General features: G+C 31.0%; 2 protein-coding genes across 4 annotated transcripts; one reads left to right on the forward strand and one right to left on the reverse strand.

Moving 5' to 3' along the window:
• Window positions 1-1,951: 1,951 nt before the first annotated feature.
• Window positions 1,952-10,645, reverse strand: LOC146931500 (ABC transporter G family member 15-like). Of its 3 annotated transcripts, XM_085702988.1 has the most exons (10): window positions 10,441-10,645; window positions 10,055-10,330; window positions 6,484-6,563; window positions 5,936-6,397; window positions 5,535-5,657; window positions 5,028-5,159; window positions 4,577-4,861; window positions 3,700-3,972; window positions 3,505-3,612; window positions 1,952-2,552 (listed from the first exon to the last, which is right to left on the reverse strand). In XM_085702988.1, exons 1-10 carry the CDS (start codon window positions 10,538-10,540, stop codon window positions 2,190-2,192), a joined length of 2,202 nt encoding a protein of 733 aa, XP_085559114.1. In that variant the 5' UTR covers window positions 10,541-10,645; the 3' UTR covers window positions 1,952-2,189. The 3 variants fall into 3 exon arrangements, with proteins under 3 accessions (XP_085559114.1, XP_085559115.1, XP_085559116.1); XM_085702989.1 differs by lacking the exon at window positions 10,441-10,645 and having other exon boundaries at window positions 10,055-10,392; XM_085702990.1 differs by lacking the exons at window positions 10,055-10,330; window positions 10,441-10,645 and adding an exon at window positions 8,527-9,620 and having other exon boundaries at window positions 6,484-8,409.
• A 5,994-nt stretch (window positions 10,646-16,639) lies between these two features.
• LOC146931501 (glucan endo-1,3-beta-glucosidase, acidic-like) lies at window positions 16,640-18,966 on the forward strand. The gene is made up of 2 exons (XM_085702993.1): window positions 16,640-16,780; window positions 17,909-18,966. Exons 1-2 carry the CDS (start codon window positions 16,726-16,728, stop codon window positions 18,865-18,867), a joined length of 1,014 nt encoding a protein of 337 aa, XP_085559119.1. The 5' UTR covers window positions 16,640-16,725; the 3' UTR covers window positions 18,868-18,966.
• The last annotated feature ends 1,297 nt before the right edge of the window (window positions 18,967-20,263 follow it).

Genomic DNA, 20,263 nt, shown 5'->3' on the forward strand with positions numbered 1-20,263 from the left:
TGGAACTTCTTTAAAAAAAAAAAAAGAATTTGACGGAACTTTTCTTTTAAAAAACAAAAAAGAAATTTGATGAAATTTTATTATGTAAACTATAATTGACTCATACGCTTGAGGTGAACGTGCAATTTATTTTAAGGATTTTAAAGTATCCTGGAGAGATTTACAATTATCCTTATTACATTTAGTTTGCATGAATTGGTGCAGGCAAATTAAACATAAATCTTAACGGTCCACACACCTTTCGAAATTTATTTGTACAATCATCAACATCAATTCGTTCAAGTTATAATTATAGTATTCCCCAACACAAAATGCAACACTGCAGATAGTTTGCTGGCGGTCTGAGTGCATGGACTATGATGTTATATTATAATCTTTTTTTATATTTGGCTTAGTTCAGTTGTACAATGCATAATATATGCAAGGTTTGGGGTTCGGGATTCGAACCCCAGACACCACCCAAAAATCTATTAAAAAAAAACTTGATTTTTGCTCTGGAGACCGGAAGTGATTGTGGTGCAGCTTCTATCTAATATTTATATTCCTTCACATATTTCAGGGTTCCTCAAAAGAAATGGTATCTAAGAGGTTGCTTCCTTCACATAATTAAACATTAATTCTATCTAAGAGGTTTGGTTTTGTGACAAATGGATACCTTGGATGAAAACTTGTGTTTGTGGGGGGTGTATGTTGATTCTTTTTAATGGGAGTCTCACGGAGGAAAAATATTAGAAGAGGTTTAAAACAAGGATATCCACTAGCTTCTTTTTATTCTTTTTGGTAGCGGAAAGTTTTGGGTGGGTTGATGAGTAATACAGTGAGAGTGAATTTTTTCAAGGATTTTGAGGTGGGTGGCTATGAAATGACGGTGATCACATCTCCAATATGCGGATGACACCTTGTGTGTTGGGGAAGTGACGGTGGAAAATTTATGGACGTTGAAAGTGATGTTACATGGATTTGAAATGGTCGGGATTGAAAGTAAATTTTTGGAATAGTTGTTTGGTGGGGTAAATGTGCCGAGAGAGTTTATGGAGATGGTGTGTAATTTCTTAAATTGTAGCAAATGTTATATTCCGATTAAGTATTTGGGTCTTCCGTTGGGTGCCAATCCTAGAAAATTGACTACATGGGATCCAATGTTAGAAAAACTTAGCGGAAGATTAAATATTGGGGGAAAAATTATTGCGTCTTGGAGATCGGATCGTTTTGATAAATTCGACGAGTTCTATTCCAATGTTTTACCTTTCTTTTTCAAAGATGCCAGTTCGGATGTGGAAGAAAATTGTGCAAATTCAAAGAGAGTTCTTATGGGGTGGTTGAGGAAGGAAATCGGTGAAGTCGGCATATATATGATTTGTCGGAGGTGTTGATGGTGCAGGAAAATAGCAGGGGTGATGCGGAGGATAGAGTTTTTGAGGTGTTGTGGAATAGTCCGGCTCCTTCAAAGCTCATTGTTTTTTCTTTGAAACTTCTCTTGGGACAATCAGAACTTAGCGGTGCGCGCCGTGTTTTATCTCAAGAGGATTCGAGAAATTGTGTTCTTTGTCGCGGGTGGGAGGAGATGTTCGATCATATTTTCCTTCATTGTACTATGAGGTGTTTTGAAGCAGAGGTTGTGCTGCTTTCCCTTGAGTGTTCAGCCTGCAGAAGCATGTTTTTTTGGGTCTGTTAGGCCGCTATTCTGCATTGGTAATGCTTTTTTTGGTTGCTGTTGCTGAAGTAGTTAATAATTTATCTCTTCCCCAATTAGTTTTTTTTTTTTTTTTTTTTTTAATGTTCACTTGTTAGCAAATAAATGATAAACCATATTCAGGCATGGTGTATATATGACAAAATTTCTTGAAGGAAAACTTATATCATTATATCTTCAAGCAATGTATAATCAGTCCAAACAAAGCTCTAACCTGATGCTGATAAGGCTAGGACAATGAGACATTTGTACAAAACATTATTCAATCTCAGAATTTAATTTTTTAAAAAATGTAATCCAAGGACACAAATAATGTTCCATTTTTCTTATCTTAATTGGAACAGTTATGAAACATTTCCCCTATACATATAAACTAATACTAATAAAGCAAATGCAAATTTTTGTGTGTCATATGAAAGCAACTAATCAATATCTGAAAATCCAGTGGAATTCAATTATATAACTATATATATTTCTCTTTTTTGTGGTTGTTCTTCTAGGTGTGGAGTGGAGAATCAAGACCCTCTTGAGAAGATAGTGAATGAAGGGGTTGATGCCTCCTGGAAGTAGTAACAGATGGCATTTTCCTGAAAGAAGGTCTTTTCTCAAGCTGTTGTATGGTTCTTTTGGCAGTAAGTTTTCTATATAATGGTGATGCTCTTTCCTTGAACTTGAGAACAACAAAGAACAATATCCTGTAACATAAGAGAAGGAGGAAAAGTGCTGCCAAGTCCCACCACTTGGAATGGCTTAATTCAATCCCCAACATGTGTGTTATCACATATTCTCCTGTCAGTTTTGGGTTACCTGGGAGTAGTGGATCAAACTCAAGACCAAGCAAGTCATTCTTGTATGAACCCTGCATCCAAATTCATATTAATTAATATTGAGATGGACACTAACACTGGATACGACACTGACACGTAGACACTGATAATAATTAAAAAAAATTGGAGGTATGCAACTACATATGTTGGTATCGCGTCTGTATCTTACGCGCTTTCAATCTCAAGTGTTGTGCTATTGTACATAGAGCACAAATCTTCAAATTGACTTCTAAAGACATATTATGCTCTTATATTTGTCATCGATAAAGATGGAAGTGATTAGATGTAACTACATGTGTCAGTATCTAACGTGTTTTCAATTTAAATCGTTGGTGCTACTATATATAGAGCATAAATCTCCAAATTGACTTCTAGTAACATATTATGCTCTTATGTTTGTCATCAATAAAGATGGAAGTGATTGGATGTAACTACATGTGTCAGTATCTAGCGTGCTTTGAATCTAGTGTCCGTGCTATTATACATAGAGCTTAAATCTTCAAATTCACGTCTAGAAACGTATTATGCTGTTATGTTTGTCATCAATGAAGATAAAATAAATGTGCAATTGGATCCTTAAAAGATGTCATTTATGTTGCTTTAGTCTCAAGTATCAACTTGCTACTAGGTTACGCTGTCAAAATTGTCAACTTCCTAACAAATTCAATTCCTCCGGAATCAATTAGTGTATGTTTAGTCCGACTCTTGGAGGAAGAAAAATTGATTTTACAAGTGTAGAATTAGTATTGACATGTTTAGATGTTCTCAAGTAGAACCAATTTTGCATCCATAATTGATTCTAACTTGAAGCTAGAAATTGAAATTGTTCCCTCTACACTTGATTATTAGCCTCAAACTTTTTCTTCAACTGACTTTACATAAACATATCCAAATATAAATCACTTTACATTCAACCCATTTTTAGCCGTAATCAATTTAGTCAACCGCAAAACCAAACCGACACTTAGTATGAACCAGAATTACCTGTATCGCCCATGCGCCATAACTGATATATGAAATTGGATAGCGCCAAACAGGTTTTGGAAGATCAGATAGCAACCTAAAGAATCCAGAGGTCATCATCATGATTCCCTGCATGAACAACAACAATATATGAAAAATTAACGCATGTGGATCATGTAGTTGGTTTCAAGTAGAATTTTCGCCATTTGTTCTTACAATGATTCCAGCTCCTGTAATGATTCCCATGAGAAAATTTGGAACAAGTGCAGCTACAACCATCATGAGACTCTCAATCACTGAGATGCATCCATAGATGTTAACAGTGAAAAACGCATAGTGAATGAATCCTGGCCTGAATTTCACCATGTTATATGTGATTGTGCAAGAAGTAAGAGCAATAGCAACCAAGAACGGGAATGATGAAAGAAAGTTTGATAAAATAAATGCTGCTACGCCATAATATCCATTCATTCTTTCTCTATAAAATACCTGTTTCAGATATATCAACAAAAACATCATAAGCGGCTTATTGAATAAACACATATCTTACAGGAACTTATGTATAAGTTGGTTCTATAATCAAAGTTGAAATGAAGGTAAACTCTGCATATGCTAAAACTTATGACACTGAGCTATCTGAAAGAGCTTATGGAAATGAACTGAAAATAATTTTTAGACTTAACATAAGCTATTTTCAAAGGATCTTCCAAAGACTTATACTAGTGCTTATGGCATCGGATTTGTTCGGATTTACAATGCTTATAGCATAAACGCTTATCATATAATGTATAAGCTATTTCTATAACAAAAGACAATAACATCAAGTTGTTTTCATATAAACCATACGCTATCCTAGAGATTTTATGGAAATAAGATGAAAACATCTAACATGTCATACGTTGTTTCTATAAGCATTACCAAACAATCTCACAAGTATTTATACTGGTAGATAAACTACAATAAGCTAATCCAAAGAGACTCAAACAAGTTCTTCCATACACTTCCAAAGTATTGATGAAAACTATCCGTTTATAAACTCATATTACTGACTTCAATAATTAGTTTCATTTCTTGAATCAATTTTTTTTTTTACCTTCATTTCTTCAATAAAAGATGGAAAGCCTCCAATTGACATGAAAGTCATAAATCCTGATATAAATGCACCACAGGCACCACGAGCCAAGATGGAAGTGTAGCCGTAGCCAATATCAAAATAGATAGTTCCAACACATATAGATACAATGATATAGATCATAATCCTCAGCCAGTAGTAACCAACATCTCTACACATGTTCACAAATGATCTCCTTGTCAGTGTTTTGAGTTGCTTCCACCAACTAGCTTGGCTTCCAAGGTTTATCTCAGTTTCAAGCCCTTCCTGTAGTACATTTATCATTAACAAAATCAATATTATGAAGGACCGACATTGACATGGACACCGGCTACTATACTGACAGAAAAAGATTATCCTAAGGATTTCGGCTTGGCATAGATATCAGTTGAATTATATGTAATGAGGAGTATAGCTAAATATAAATGCTTACATTGGTTGATTGTTCTTGAATCTTGTCTTTTACCCTTCTGGCATACGTTGAACGCTTAAATCTCTCAACTAGCATCGACTTAATTTGTGCTGTAGCCAAATTCATGAAAGGATCTGCTGAATTTGGAACATCCTAATAAGGGGGAAAAAAGTGAAACAAACAAATCCATGTCAATAGGTGTTTGTTCAATATCGTGTAAGACCTAAGGTATAAGTTGTTTCTGAAATTGTTGAACAAATGACGATAAACTCTTCATAAGCTGAAAACAACTTACGACAAAAAGCTAGCTAGATTTGTTTCTAAAAATAAGCTGAAAACAGCTTATGAACATAACATAAAAGTAAGCTAAAAAAACAATTTATGATCATATCATAAGCTATTTTCAATTATTTGTTAGTTGACGTCATAAGATAAGCAGCTCTTGCAAAAGATCCTAAGTAGGATGAGTATATAATTAATCATCTGACACCTCAAAGCATATGTTTAGAATTACTAAATAATACATACAGGAATCCTTTGAGATCCCTTCAGTGTAGCCGTTACAACGTCAAAGTCAGAATTGATGCATCTTAGGAAATGATCAGAAGGATTTCTTTTACGTGGACAAGGGAAACCGGCTTCAGCAAAAAACTGCACAAGAAATCGAAAAATTTATAGAACATGAGTACTAGTTGTTGAAGAAGAGAAAATTTATGAATCAGACAAACGTGAATCCACGTGTCAATATTGTATGAATGTCGAACATTGATATGTTTCAGATACTCAGGACATGTCTTGAACTTAAAGTGTCTTTCTACATAAGAGAAAACAAGTCCTTCCCAAAATGTGAGGGTATCGACAAGATAAAATCTTTGCAGAAACATTTTTAAATCTATAAATATTTGCAGACACCAAAAATGTATTTATACCTCGATTGCCATTCTAGCTTCACCAAAATAAACAGTTTCGCCACCAGAGAGCAAGAAAAGATCATCAAAAAGTGCAAAGACTTCACTGCTAGGCTGATGAATAGAAGAAATAACAGTCCTTCCATCACGAGCACAATTTCTAAGAGTTTGAACAACAAAAAATGCAGATGCACTGTCCAAACCACTAGTCGGTTCATCAAGGAACAGTAACCGAGGCCTTGTGAGAATCTCAAGTGCAATGCTAGTTCTTTTCCTTTCGCCACCACTTATACCTCTCAAATGCCAGTTACCTATTAACCTATCTGCACAGTCATGGAGACCCATTTCAATGATTGTTGCATCAACTAAGCCGCTGATTTCTTCTTTGGACATTGTTGATGGAAGACGTAAATGTGCTGAATATGTTATCGTTTCTTTCACTGTAAGAGTTCCTAACAACACATCTTCTTGCGTTACGTATGCCTGAAGTTTCAACATCAATTAAGTTAAAGCACAAATTTCAGTTGAAAGTCCTCAACAAAAGAAAGAGTTTGTGTTAGTGTACTTACAACAAAACCATAGCCTGGAGTTTTTTTCTTCCCATTGAGAAGAACATTTCCTGTCATTACCACATTTTTTGCAAGTCTACCTGTAACAACATTTAGACATTTAAATTAGCCCTGAAAAGTTATGTATCAACTAGCAAATTGCATATGGATAATTGTATTATTGATTAAACTTTGTTGCTCGTTTTTTATCTTGTGATTAATGTAGATGCTAATATACAGTATATGATTGTAATTTCATCTAACACTGGATGATAAGCAAGATAGATTATGCAACACTCAACCATTTATGATACGTGATGATTAGGTGAAAAGGTCAAATCCCATTACTAGTGCAAATGAGAAGACAAAAACCATGGTCCCCAGCATGGGCCATAGGGCATTAAAGTGTGTTTTGGCAATCAATATTCATTGAATTTGATAATTGATCATGGTAATTATTATCAACTTACGGTGAAAAGGGAACACAATTCATGGCTTTAACTTACAAACCGTATTTTGGGCAACATGACTAAACTAAGAAAGTGTTTAAAATAAGTTAAATACACTAACAAAAGTACTAACTTTCTCTCAAAAAAAAAAAAAAAAAACAAAAGTACTAACTTGTAATATATACATTCGAAAAAATAAGTTTTTTTTATTTATTTAAGAATGTCCAAATGATAGTTCTTTTGGAAAAGATTAAGTATAATTCATTATGGTGGCTTAAAGCTCACAATGCCAACTTTGTTTATGGCACGTTTAGTTGGTGGTCGGACCCGTTACTTTGTCTGGGCATTGACTAACCTTTTTATTGTAATTATACAGTGACTGTTGGTTCTTTGGGGTGGCCTCTTTAGTACACCTTGTGCTAAAGAGGAATCATCGCCGTTGTTAATATATTTCATTTTTGATTCTTCAAAAAAAAAATTTTTTTATTTATATTTTTTATGAAACAATATATTATTAATTTCTTTATTCTAAAAAAATAATCAACTGCCTCAAAAAAAATATCTCCAAATATAAACTAAACTTAAAAAAAAAAATCCGACGCCAAAAAATCATTACAAATATGTTAAATTAAATTATTTAGAATTTTATTTCATGGCACAATGTCTTAGTAATCCAGAGTTTGACAGCGAGGTAAGTAAAATTTGGTTAATAATTGTTCCACTTAAAAATCAGACTCAAGTTTTTTCGAACAAATTCATCATTTGATAAAACTCATTAACACTTACGTCCAATCACTTAGTTAACGTTTAATCAAACTTTACTTACCTTGAAATCTAAACTAAGATCTATTTCTTTTTAAAACCTGAGAATTGAGATAAAAAGAACTCTTATGAAGGTAATGACATATAGGTTTATTAAATTCCTTGCAATAATTTTTTGAATATATATTTTCTCCCGTCTCTATTATAAAAGAAAATTGACATTTTAGATTCATATAAAAAATGATGCATTTAATCTATATTAAGGATTAAATACATCATTTTATCTAATGAATCTAAAAAAAAAAAAAATCTCTTAGAAAGTACTTCCTCCAGTCCTTTATATAAAAAATAATTAACTTTTTAGATACATTGGATAATTAATATATTTGATCTATATTCTAGACTAGATACATCAATTATCAAATGTATCTAAAAAGTCAATTGTTTCTTATATATAGGACCGGAGGGAGTACTTGATTAATTGTACACACCTAGATTCACATGCTCATTGAACCTACCCTTTTCAAAATCCATAAATTAGGTTATGTGCTTGAATATAATTTTCCAATCTCACAATTCCAACCACCAAAATTTAATAACATAAAGATAGGGAGCTATTAACTTTGTTCTTTTCAATGGCAGCTGTCAAAGATTTGGAAATAAATTTTGGAGACAGAAACAGTTGCGACCGCCACTTTGTTACCCAACTCTACAAAAATCAATACTCCATGCACCCCTCTATTCCTTTTTTTTTTGGTATTGACTGAGGTTTGAACCTCAAACCTTGCATATTTTTACAAACCTTGCATATTTTTATGTATTGTCCAACCAACTGAGCTAAGCTCACGAGGACCTCTATTCCTTATTATAAGATAAGGAAAAGGGAAATACACATCTTAGCATAGCAAAGATATAAATTATTTTTTTAAAATTTTGAAGAATTTTTTTCTTTAATAAATATTTCACTCGTGCTTGATTATAAGATCATTTATAAAAAGATGTTTGTCGTTAAATACAAGACCATCTATAAATTTTTAAATGTATTCATTATTTTTTCCAACTATACCCTTTATTAATACTTCCTCTGTCCTCAAATTATAAGTCGCTTTGAGGAAAAAAATTGTTATAGATTATAAGCCGTTTTACAATACCAAATGAAACTTTAATGTTACTTTTCCTATATATCCTTAACTATTTATTACTCTATTTTTTTCAATTTTTTAATTTATCTTTCTTATATCATTTATTAAGGACAATTTTATAAAACAACTCACAATATCTCATTTTCATACAAAATTAATTAGATTTTTCTTAATACATGTGAAATACCCAAAACGTCATATAATTTGGGCGGAGAAAGTATAATACTACCAATTGTCTTATAATATAAAAATCAACATTAAATGAATTTATACATAAAGAACAATTTAGTAAAAAAAAGTAATAGTTTCACATAAATTTATTACTCCACATCTTTTCTTAATATCCATGATTTTGATAAAATAATCCTATATTAAAGGATGGAGGGAGGGAGCACTTCCTATATAGATTCCTCTTCAAAAAAAACATGTCCCTAAGAAAGAAAGAAAAAAAACATTAACCTTTCGTGTTCTCTAATATGAGCAAATTATTTTTAGGGAATATAAGCAATTTTAACTACCTTAATATTATTCTTCCCATAATGCCCTAGTTAAATTATAATTGGATTTTTGAATGCCACTTCATTATTTGTAACTGTATAGTGGAAAGGTCACTAAGGTATTTTTGTAAATATTTGTTTATATATTTTTTTTTATAATAAACCCCAATTTTTTCCTTGGTGATTATTTAGAAGTACAAAAATAAATTCAAATATCATCAAAATAGCAAATATATTTTTGACTTGACAGAATTGGTTCGGGATCGTCCATAATTGTAATGTTTGTTAATGTTAGATAACAATATCATACCCCACCACAGACCAAGCCATTAAAACAAGGGCCCTTAGGTTAGTGTCACCAGAGTTGAGTTGAATTTTTTTTATAAAATAAAAATTAAACATCAAAATAGTAAATTCAATACACTAAACTAAACAATTAAGCTTCAAACAGTCCCAGAAAGAAAGCTCAAAAGGGAAATATCCAATTTTTGGTACATTTAATTATACATAATCCTAATTGAATAAAAGAATTTGTGTACCACCATATATAGTGAGAAACCATCAAACTAATGAAAGGTTGAACATTTTTTCTTCTTCCAAAAAACATGATATTTTGGTTTATGAAAAACCTTAATTTACTCATGTTTGGGCAATTCAAGTCATAGCATAATAAAAGAAGTACTATCACAAACAAAGAAACATATATAGTAGCATAATAAGAATGAAGTAACTAGTTATGAACCTGCAAGTGTATCAAGCAAAGTGGATTTTCCAGAGCCAGAAGGACCCATAATAGCCATGATTCTACCAGGCTCAGCAAAACCATTTAGTCCATTAAGCAACCTTTTAGTTGGTCCTTTCCCAAAATTTGGCAACATAACTCTTAGATCTTCCCATGCTAAGAAGCTTCCTCTATTAAGACCACAATATGCTTCTTCATCACTCTCATCTATGTTGCATCCTTTGTTGTTGCTACCACTTGCTGCTTCAATCTCCATATTGTTATGTTGATTTGAAGCTAAAGATAGTTTGAACTAGATATTATTATGAAGAGTAACATAAAATAAGCTTAAAAGAGATAAGAAAAGAAATCTAGAATGGATGTACAACAAATGCAAAACAACTAACCATTAATGCTGTACCTAATCAAACAGTTACATGGAAAAATTATGAAGAGAGAGAAAAGATGGGAGAGTTTAATGTTTTGGGTATGAACGGATAGAAGCATATAGGTGGCAAGTAAAGGAAATTAATGTGAAGGTTACATGTGCTTACATATACACCATGCTTTTGATCAGTCACACAAATTTGATATGAATGAATGTTGTTGCACTCTCAAACCGTCGTTTTTATTAGTACTAGTAAGCTTCTTTTAGTGGGAATTTAGTTTTCTTAACTTAAGTCAGCGTATTTGTTTGTCAAGATATTTTAAGCAATAGTGATTCCTCAAAAAAAAAAAAAAAAGCAATAGAATTATAAAATGATACGATAAATGATAATGTAACATATATTATTATAAAGATATTTGAATGGAATAATAGTGGTTTGTTTTTGTGGACCACATTATATTTGCGTTTTTATTTGACAAAAGAAACCAACTACCTATAAAATATTTTACTTCTTTCTATCCGAAACCAACTACCTATAAAATATTTTACTTCTTTCTATCCTATTTATAACAGGCATTTGAGTCAAAAGTTAATGTATTTGATACAAATTCTTAACTAGATATATCACCTTTTGTTAACATAAAAACTTCTTATAAACATGACGGAAAAGAGTAAAATAGAAAAAATTAGTAATAAGTTTTTTTTTGAGAAAAAAATTAGTAATAAGTTAGAGATTAGTTCCCTATATTAATACTTGGCACCGATTTCTCTAAACATTCAAATTATTAAATTGAATTTATGCCTGCTCAGCAACCCCATTTAAGTCTGGACGGTTTTGACTTAGCTTTTATAGAGAATTTATCTCTTTCACATTTTTCATGAATTGTTTCTAATAATAGAGGCAAATATTTTCTGTTTTAGTTTTGGTCTTTTACTCCATTACTCTACTACCATTCATCATTAAAGAAGGTATATGACTATATGAGCACATCAGACTAATGGGGTAAATAGGTTACATACTTTGAGTTAGGTGTACAAATTCCAACTTTTGAGGGGGTGTTGCAGCCTCTATATTTCACAGTTTCTGTTGTCAGTTGATAATCATGTTATTAGTTAGTTCTATTAATTCGTTGATGTGACAGATTCAGTAATCAAAGAATGTTGAACACATTCTACAGTGACAATAATCCAGTGTGAATTTGCTTTCATTCACTCTATCATTTGATGATTTCTTTGCCTTCTCATACTTTTAACCGGTTCAAAACTTTAAGGAAAAAAAAAAAAACTGTAAATTCCTTGAAATGCATAGGATTTGTGAGCCTCCGTAAAAATTGCAGGACATTCATCCAAGCCTCCATAAAAATTGCAAATAATATGTATAGCAATAATATTTTAATGCAGTAGACCCATCACCAGAACAGTTATTATCTTTAACAAATGGATCATCACTCTTGTGGCGCCTCAAATCTTGTTGAGGAGTCAATTCTCATCATACAGCAAAGGCCCGATATCAAAATTATTAACAAAACTATTCTGGATTATCACAAAGGCAAACTCATCAAGATATCATAAATACTCCAACGGTATATCAGAAAAGTCATAACAAATGAAAAGAACATCAAATATTAATGGAACCCTACAACATCTATGAGATTTAGTAACATTTGAAAAGTCTTACTAAATCAAAATCTATGTTTTTATGAAGAAGTTAATCTAGCCCACATAAATTGACACGAGAGAATCGGACCTGAGACATTGAGAAGAGCACATACTAAGGTCTCATTTCAAGGTTCAAAGCTAACACTATCAGACCAACTCAACTGAGTTAATAAAAAAACAATGTTACCAATTAGTTTTAGTAACACTGAGAGTAGTATTAGTAACATTTAAAAAATGTTACCGTTTAGTAACTAATTCGCAACCAATCTCTATAGAAAACAATTTTAGCTAATTTTGTTGGGATAAACGACAACAAAGATTGAATATAACACTCACCAGTCACACCAACTTCAATTTTCTGCAATAATATAAACATATAAAAGTTGCAAATTTTAAAAATAAATAAAATTGCAAAGTAATCACATAAAAATCACAAAAATTGTTCCTTATCATATCTAGTATTTCGCCTGCATCATTTACATACAAGATTAGGTGTTTCCCAATAAAGTACAAAACAGATTGCTTAAGCAACTCGATGACTTCATTAACTAAATTGTTAACAGTAGTTGCCATCTAAATATAAACCATTAATACAAATACTCAATCTAATATGAAATTAACCTCAAAATGTTATTTAGTAAAGCTCAAATACGCACCTTCTCGTACATTATGTAATTGAAAATAAAATACCGTAACAATCTGCTTCTTTGATCATGAATTTCAGCCAAGTTGCATTCTGATTTCTGAAATATAAATTTGATAAGTTTTTCATTGTGCACCACATACTTTCCTGGAAACCATCAGCTGTAGTTGACAAACAAACATATCTTTTACATAAATAACACTAGTGGATCAAACTATATATATGAGGATGTGAAACAAATATTTTAGTTAACACAGACATTCTCATACATATAGTGGTAGCAGAAGCATTGTGCAACATAGGCAGGGATATGTCATATGGATCCTTCAAAACTAGTAGGTCCATTGATACATAATGATTATCATAACAGTTCAAAGAACACAAAACGTACAACAACAGAAGTTCAACAAATGATAGCTGCAAATACAAAAAACAGAGAATAGATCCAAACAATGTACCAGATCATTAGCCAGCATAAATGAGAAACTTCAATTTACAATAATTGCATGGTGGGGTTTTGTATTTGATTCATCATGATTAATTACTAAGAAAATTACCAACTCAGTAGCAAGAATTAACATTTCAGTATCGATTTAACAACATCAACAAAAAGCTGGAAAAAAAATACGATAGAGGAAAAAGTACTGGCAAGGACATAAAAAGTTAAGCTTCCAATTTAAAATTGAAAAGGAAAAAAAAAAACTTACATTGATTCATCTTGGAAGGGTTCCCTCTTTTAATCTGGTGCCAAGATTTGTATAAATTTCCCTCTAAAGGGAATCAAGACATGTTCAAACAGCTAGCCATCAACACAAAAGATCCAAGTTTCAAATAATGCACAAACGGTGTTGGTCATTGTAGATAATATCATTCTCTTAGGAGTTCACTTTTATTAAGAATTTGAATTATAGATCTATGATCAGATTTGAATTACACAATCCGTTGATATGAATTCTTAGGGTGTTGACGTGGAAATATATCCCTTTAGCAAATGAACTTAAAACTTAAAAGATCAATCTAGAACTGAAGTTAGATCCTTAAAGGGTTCCTAGTTGTAAAATGGAATTTGAAATTTCACATTTTCATTTGATTCAAGGAAAACTGGAAATGTTTTGAGCAACAAAAATAGTCGTTACCCGTCTTTCAGAAAACCAAACGCTTAGGAAAGACCATAATTACACGTTTCCCGAGTTCACTTCAGAGGTTCAGTGGGGATTTGATTACACAATTTTCCCATGTCTGCTTATTTGTCGAGACCTGGCCGCATGGTCATTTCGAGCTAGAAAACTTCCTTGAACTTCGATTGAATTGTAAGAATTTTCTATTCTTGTAGAATCTATAATCTTTTAAGGTATCAATTTTCTACCTTCTAATTCTTAACAAACTTTCTCATTTTAAGTAACATGTGTGCTACCTCTCATGCTTCGCCTTCCAACACTCTCCTAGCATTTTGGAGTGATGATGTCATTCCAAAGAACAACGCTAAATATGTTCATGAAATTGAAGAAGATTGATAAATGTCAATGTTACGTTATTTTAACTATATGGTTTAGAACATTTATTAATTTATTTTACAATAAACCTTATGTAAACCCTCTATTTCATGTAACTATGAGAAATCTAATTTAGGTCCAACGACGAAGCTGACAATATTTTTATGAGGTACACACATTTTAAGAAAATTCTTATGAGGTACACACACATTTTTATGAGGTTACGATACCCTTCTCTTATTTGGTCTCAAATATTAAAGAAATTCTTCTTTCAAAAAAAAAAAATATTAAAGAATTCATGGACAATTAACTTCATTGCCGGTCATGTAGACAATTGTGGGGAGCTAATCAAGTTGCGGATATTCTACCAAATATTGCCTTAACATTCCTACGGGTGTTATGATTTTTGAGACTATTTCTAGTTTTGCTTCTCAAGCATTGACGGCAGCAGATGCTTCATTTCTGGTCTTTCTAGAGTGTGTTTGGATGGGAGAATGTTTTGAGGGAATGTAATGTTATGAGGGAATTCAAATACTTTGAGGTGAATTCCATTGTTTGGATGAGGGAATGTAATGTAATGTTGAGGAAATGTAATGTTACGAGGGAATTCAAATACTTTGAGGTAAATTACCTAAAATTTTAAATTCTTTAAAATTTTCAAATTACCTCATCCAAACACACTCTAAGAGATTTTTAGTTTTCCCTTTTGTTTTGTTGGGGGCTATCCCCTTATTTCCGCCACCCACACAAAAAAAAACAAACAGAGAAAATTTCGTAAAGTAACCAATTCAAACAAACAATAATCGTTTGTTAAAAAAATAATAAATTTTTTTTTTCTTCATAGAAATAGACTACATCTTTTTTGAGTGATTTTTTTTGGTAGTGATTAATTACTATAAACAATAAACTGTGAATGCAGAAAATACTTTATTGTGTGATTGCTTAGCAAATAAGTATCATATAGAATATATATATATATATATATATATATATACACACACACACACACATACATACATACATACATACATACATACATACATAATATAATATAAAATAACTTTTTCTAGAAAAGCTTTTTCCTCCATCAAAAAAAGTTTTTCTAAAAAACAAAATTTTTAATTATTATAAATCAAAATTGTTACAAAAGTGATTTTAAATTACAGCATGCTTTTAATAGAAAAATCTATAATTTATTTGTTACAACTTTATTTTGTCATAGTGAAGTTCAAACTTTAAACAAAATTTTAGGACAAAGATATAAAACTTGTTTTCAATTTATTTCAATTTTTAATAGATTTTTAGAATTTTGATTCAACAAATTAAAAAAAAGGAAAATGCTAACCAGTGTCCCCGGACACTGGTTAATGATACTAAAAAAGAAAATTATATAGTAGTTATTGCATTTAATATTGTGTAATCAATCATAAAAAGAAAAAAAAATGTTTCCTTTTTTAGTAATAACTTTCTTTTTTGATATATTTAATCAGGGTACTGGTTAGCATGACCCATTAAAAAATAATAAATACTTGGAAATTAATTAATTTATTTAAGAAGTATTTTTATTCAATTTTTAATAGATTTTTAAAATTTTGAGTCAACAAATTAAAAAATAATAAATACTTGGAATTTAATTTAATTTAAATTAATATTAATATAAATATAAATGAAGGGGAGATTGTGGTGTGTTAAGTGCGAGTTAGTTCTCTAAAAAAAAGTGCGAGTTAGAAATTTCACATTGAATAAAAAATGGATATTGAGCAATGTATATTAGAGATGACTCATAAACTTAATGTCTCAAAGTTTAGGGTAAATAATTAAAGATTTAGTGTCAAATATGATGATAGCGCATCTCCCCTAATTACCGAACATATTGTGCTTTTGTTATCTAGAAATTTTAAAATGATAAACAACTTAAAGTATCTAATTTCTTTTTTATTAAAAAAAAAACTTAAAGTATCTAATTTCTTTCAACAACAAAAAAAAACTTAAAGTATTTATTCAAAAAAAAACTTAAAGTATCTAATTAAAAGTTTTTTTGTAAACAAAACAAAATTTGACTAAATTTTAATTTTCTTTTGACTGGACTATATTTAAATTTTTTTTTTTTGGTAGTGATATTTAAAAGTTATTTAACATTGTGGATGTTGGTGTGATTTCTTTCAGGAATATACTCCCTCTATTGTCAATTATAAGCAAAACTTAATTTTTTAGGTTCGTTAAATTAATGATGTATATGATCTATATTATGGATCACATACATCATTAATCAAATGAATATAAAAAATCAAAATTTGTTTATACTTGACAACGGAGGGAGTAGATTTAAAGTTAATGACAATTAATACTTTTTGATTTGTAATAATTGAGTCATTGATTTTAAAAGATGCTTTAAACACGGCTGAGGTATATAAATTTGAAGAAAACAAAACACCTCTCAATATATTTGAAACTACCCCTTCCACCTTTTAATTTTCTATAGTCTTTTTCATCTTTTGAATAATTTAATATGGTTTTTTTGTTGTTGCTTCTTGTGTTCATTGGGTTGGAGACAACAGGAACAGGTACACTCTTATTTGATCTTGATTTCTAGCTATTATGGTCTATGTGTAGTTTTTTTTTTTTTTGGGAGAGTCTCCTTTAAGTAGCTTGTGGTGTTGGTCTTTATACAAAAATGAAATTTGGTTTACATTTCATTCATTTTTTCTCTATTTTTTTTTTTTTAGGAATCGCGTCACTTGTTAAACATAAGAGGGCATTTGTCACCTATATAAAATGTCCAATGACCTTCCATTAATATACACATGATTTTACTCGTTTTACGAAATTTAAAAATAGAGTAAATTACACTCCCCTCCCCTCAAAGATGCTTGAATTACACCCCCTCCCCTCTTATGTTAAAATATACACTCATCTTCCCTCTTATTTAAAACATATTAGAAATTTTTTCACTTCCCTCCCCTGAGAGAAGCTTGAATTATATTCCCCTCCCCTCTTATATTAAAATCTACACTTTACTCCCTCAATATTTTTTTTTATTTCTAATAATCTAGAAAAAAAATAATCTAACACAATTCAAAAAAAATAGTATTGCGATTCTATTTTAATATAATATAAATTTGAATACATATTTTTTCGCTATTTTTTATTCACAATTTCATTAACATGTAGTTTTAAACTATTAAAATATGAAACAACCCAAAATAAAATTAAAATATGTGAAAAATTACTAAACACAATAAAACTGGTTATTTAAAAGTTAATTTTATACCATAAATTATAAAATCAATAGCAAAATATTTAAATTTAATTATCATTGACATTTAAATTATAAAGAAATGAATTAATTTTTCTTAAATGGTGGTTCAAAATTAATGTATATCATAAAAATATTTATTTATATTAAAATAGATTAAAGTGTAGTGCACATTTAATTATTAAGGGAGGGGATTGTAATTCAAGCATCTTATAAGGGATGGGAGTATAATTTTTACTTTTCAAGGGAGGTGAATGTATATTTTAACATAAGAGGGGAGGGGGTGTAATTCAAGCATCTTTGAGGGGAGGGGAGTGTAATTTACTCTTAAAAATATCCAACACATGATTTTATAAGAAACAGAATCAAAATTAATCAATTTTATAAAGACCACAAACATATTTGACTCATGTTATACTAATGTCATGTAATGCAGCCGCACAATCAATAGGAGTGTGTTATGGGCAAGTGGCAAACAACTTACCTCCCGCCGAGAAAGTAATAAATATGATCCAGCAAAATATTATTGAAAAAGTGAGAATATTTAATCCTGATCAAGCAACCTTGAATGCCTTACGAGGGTCTAATTTATCTCTTATCATTGGGGTCCCTAATGAAGACATTCAATCAATAGCCAATGATGTTGCATCAGCTAATAATTGGGTCCAAAACAATATACTAAAATACTCTCAAGATGTGAATTTTAAGTACATTGCTGTTGGGAATGAAATAAATCCTAGTTATGATCCAGCATCTAAATTTGTTTTGCCTGCAATGCAGAACATTTATACAGCACTTGCATTTGCCAACTTACAAAATCAAATTAAGATTTCAATAGCTATACATATGCCCTTGTTGGGAAGCTCATATCCTCCATCGGCAGGAGCATTTAGTCTTTCAACAATTCCATATATAACTCCAATAGTTCAATTTCTAGTGAAAACCGGTGCACCACTTCTTGCTAATGTGTATCCTTACTATTCTTATATTGGTGATCCAAAAAACATTCCTCTTGACTATGCTCTTTTTAAACAAAAAGGAAGCAATGAAGTTGGGTACCAAAACCTCTTTGATGCCCAATTAGACTCGGTATACGCCGCTCTTGAGAAAGTTGGGGGTTCCAATGTGAAGATAGTTGTGTCCGAGAGTGGGTGGCCATCTGCAGGTGGATATGGTGCCACAACTGAGAATGCTTTAACATATTATACTAATTTGATTAATCATGTCAACACTGGAAATGGAACTCCTATTAGGCCCGGTCAAGCTATTGAGACATACTTATTTGCTATGTTTGACGAAAATCAGAAGCCTGGTGCAGAAATTGAACAACATTTTGGTCTCTTCAATCCTGACACTTCACCTAAATATATCCTAAGTTTCAATAAAATAAAGTGATAATTCAAAAAAGATATGTGCCTAAATCTAATTTATTATGAATAATTGTGTCATGTATGCACATGTTGATTATGTTTGCATGATAATATTGCTTACTTATGTGATTATCCTCTCTCTTTTTTCTTGTATTTTATGTTATGGTGAAAATTGTAATATCGTGTATTCTAGCACTTATATGCGTTGATGTAAGTATGAGTGATTAGTGATCTGGTGTATACCAAATTGATGCATATTCAATCAACGTAAAGTATACAAGAGGTTTTTCAATGTGATGGAGCTAATCACATTGATGCATATATTAAAGGAGATGTGTTTCTTTGTGGCCAAGCAGACGCGAGATCCTTTGTAGTCCTCAATTTCCAACAATCTCTTACTGTCTTTATGACGTATGGGACTTTAGGAAGGAGACGAGGATGAAGCTGATACAAGATCGTGGATGGAAGGTTGTCTGATGTCATTCACCTGTATAACCCTGAAAGTAGATTCTTCTTAGAGTTTTTTCAGAACCGTTGCTATTTCGGGACCATTGTTATTCCCCCGTTTTCCTTGAGGGCAGGGGCGGAGCCAGGTTTTAAACATTGGGGTTGAGGGGTTGTTTGTTTTGCGATTTCTTGCCTTCCACAAACTTTTTTCCTTTTTACTGTTTATTGTCGTTGATCATGTTGAAGGTTTAATGATTTTTATATAGGAAAAATATGCAATCATAAAAGTGCCTTTGAAATTATTAGATTTCATACAATATCAAACAAACCAAATCTCACTTCCTCTTATTGTTATAGAAAATCATAGTCTAAAGATGAGATAAACTAAGATAACTAGTGTCTTCTCTCAAGGTTTTAGAAGTGTATTTAAGTGTTATTACCCTATATCATTTGAAGACTTTTTAGACCATTTGTTAGAACTTTTCTTGTGGGGTTGCCGCAAAAACAAAAGAACAAGAAGATGATTAAAGTTGTTAGTCTTGAATTTCGATTTATGATTAATATATGGTTTATTAATGACGGCAACATTAAAGAAGATGATAATGATTTTTTATATCATGGTGAAAGGTACACAAACTCCTTTTATATATAGATACACCCTCTGATCACTATTATAAGCAAAATTTTGCATTTTAGATTCATTCATTTAATGATGTATATGGTCTTTATTATAGACCACATACATCATTTAATGAATAAATCTAAAATACAAAGTTTTGCTTATAATAGTGACCGGAGGGTGTATATGATATGATATGTGGTGGCTGAAGTTTGAACTCCGGACCTTACATATATTATGCATTGTCCCTACCAACTGAGCTAAGCTCACGATGCCAGATATATGATATGATATGATATGAAACAATTGATATTCAATTTATTAATTGTGACATGATGCATATAAATGGCTTATA

The sequence above is a fragment of the Medicago sativa genome, chromosome 4, assembly GCF_051527215.1.
Source record: "Medicago sativa cultivar Bolivia chromosome 4, Bolivia_mono, whole genome shotgun sequence".
NCBI lineage: Eukaryota > Viridiplantae > Streptophyta > Magnoliopsida > Fabales > Fabaceae > Medicago > Medicago sativa.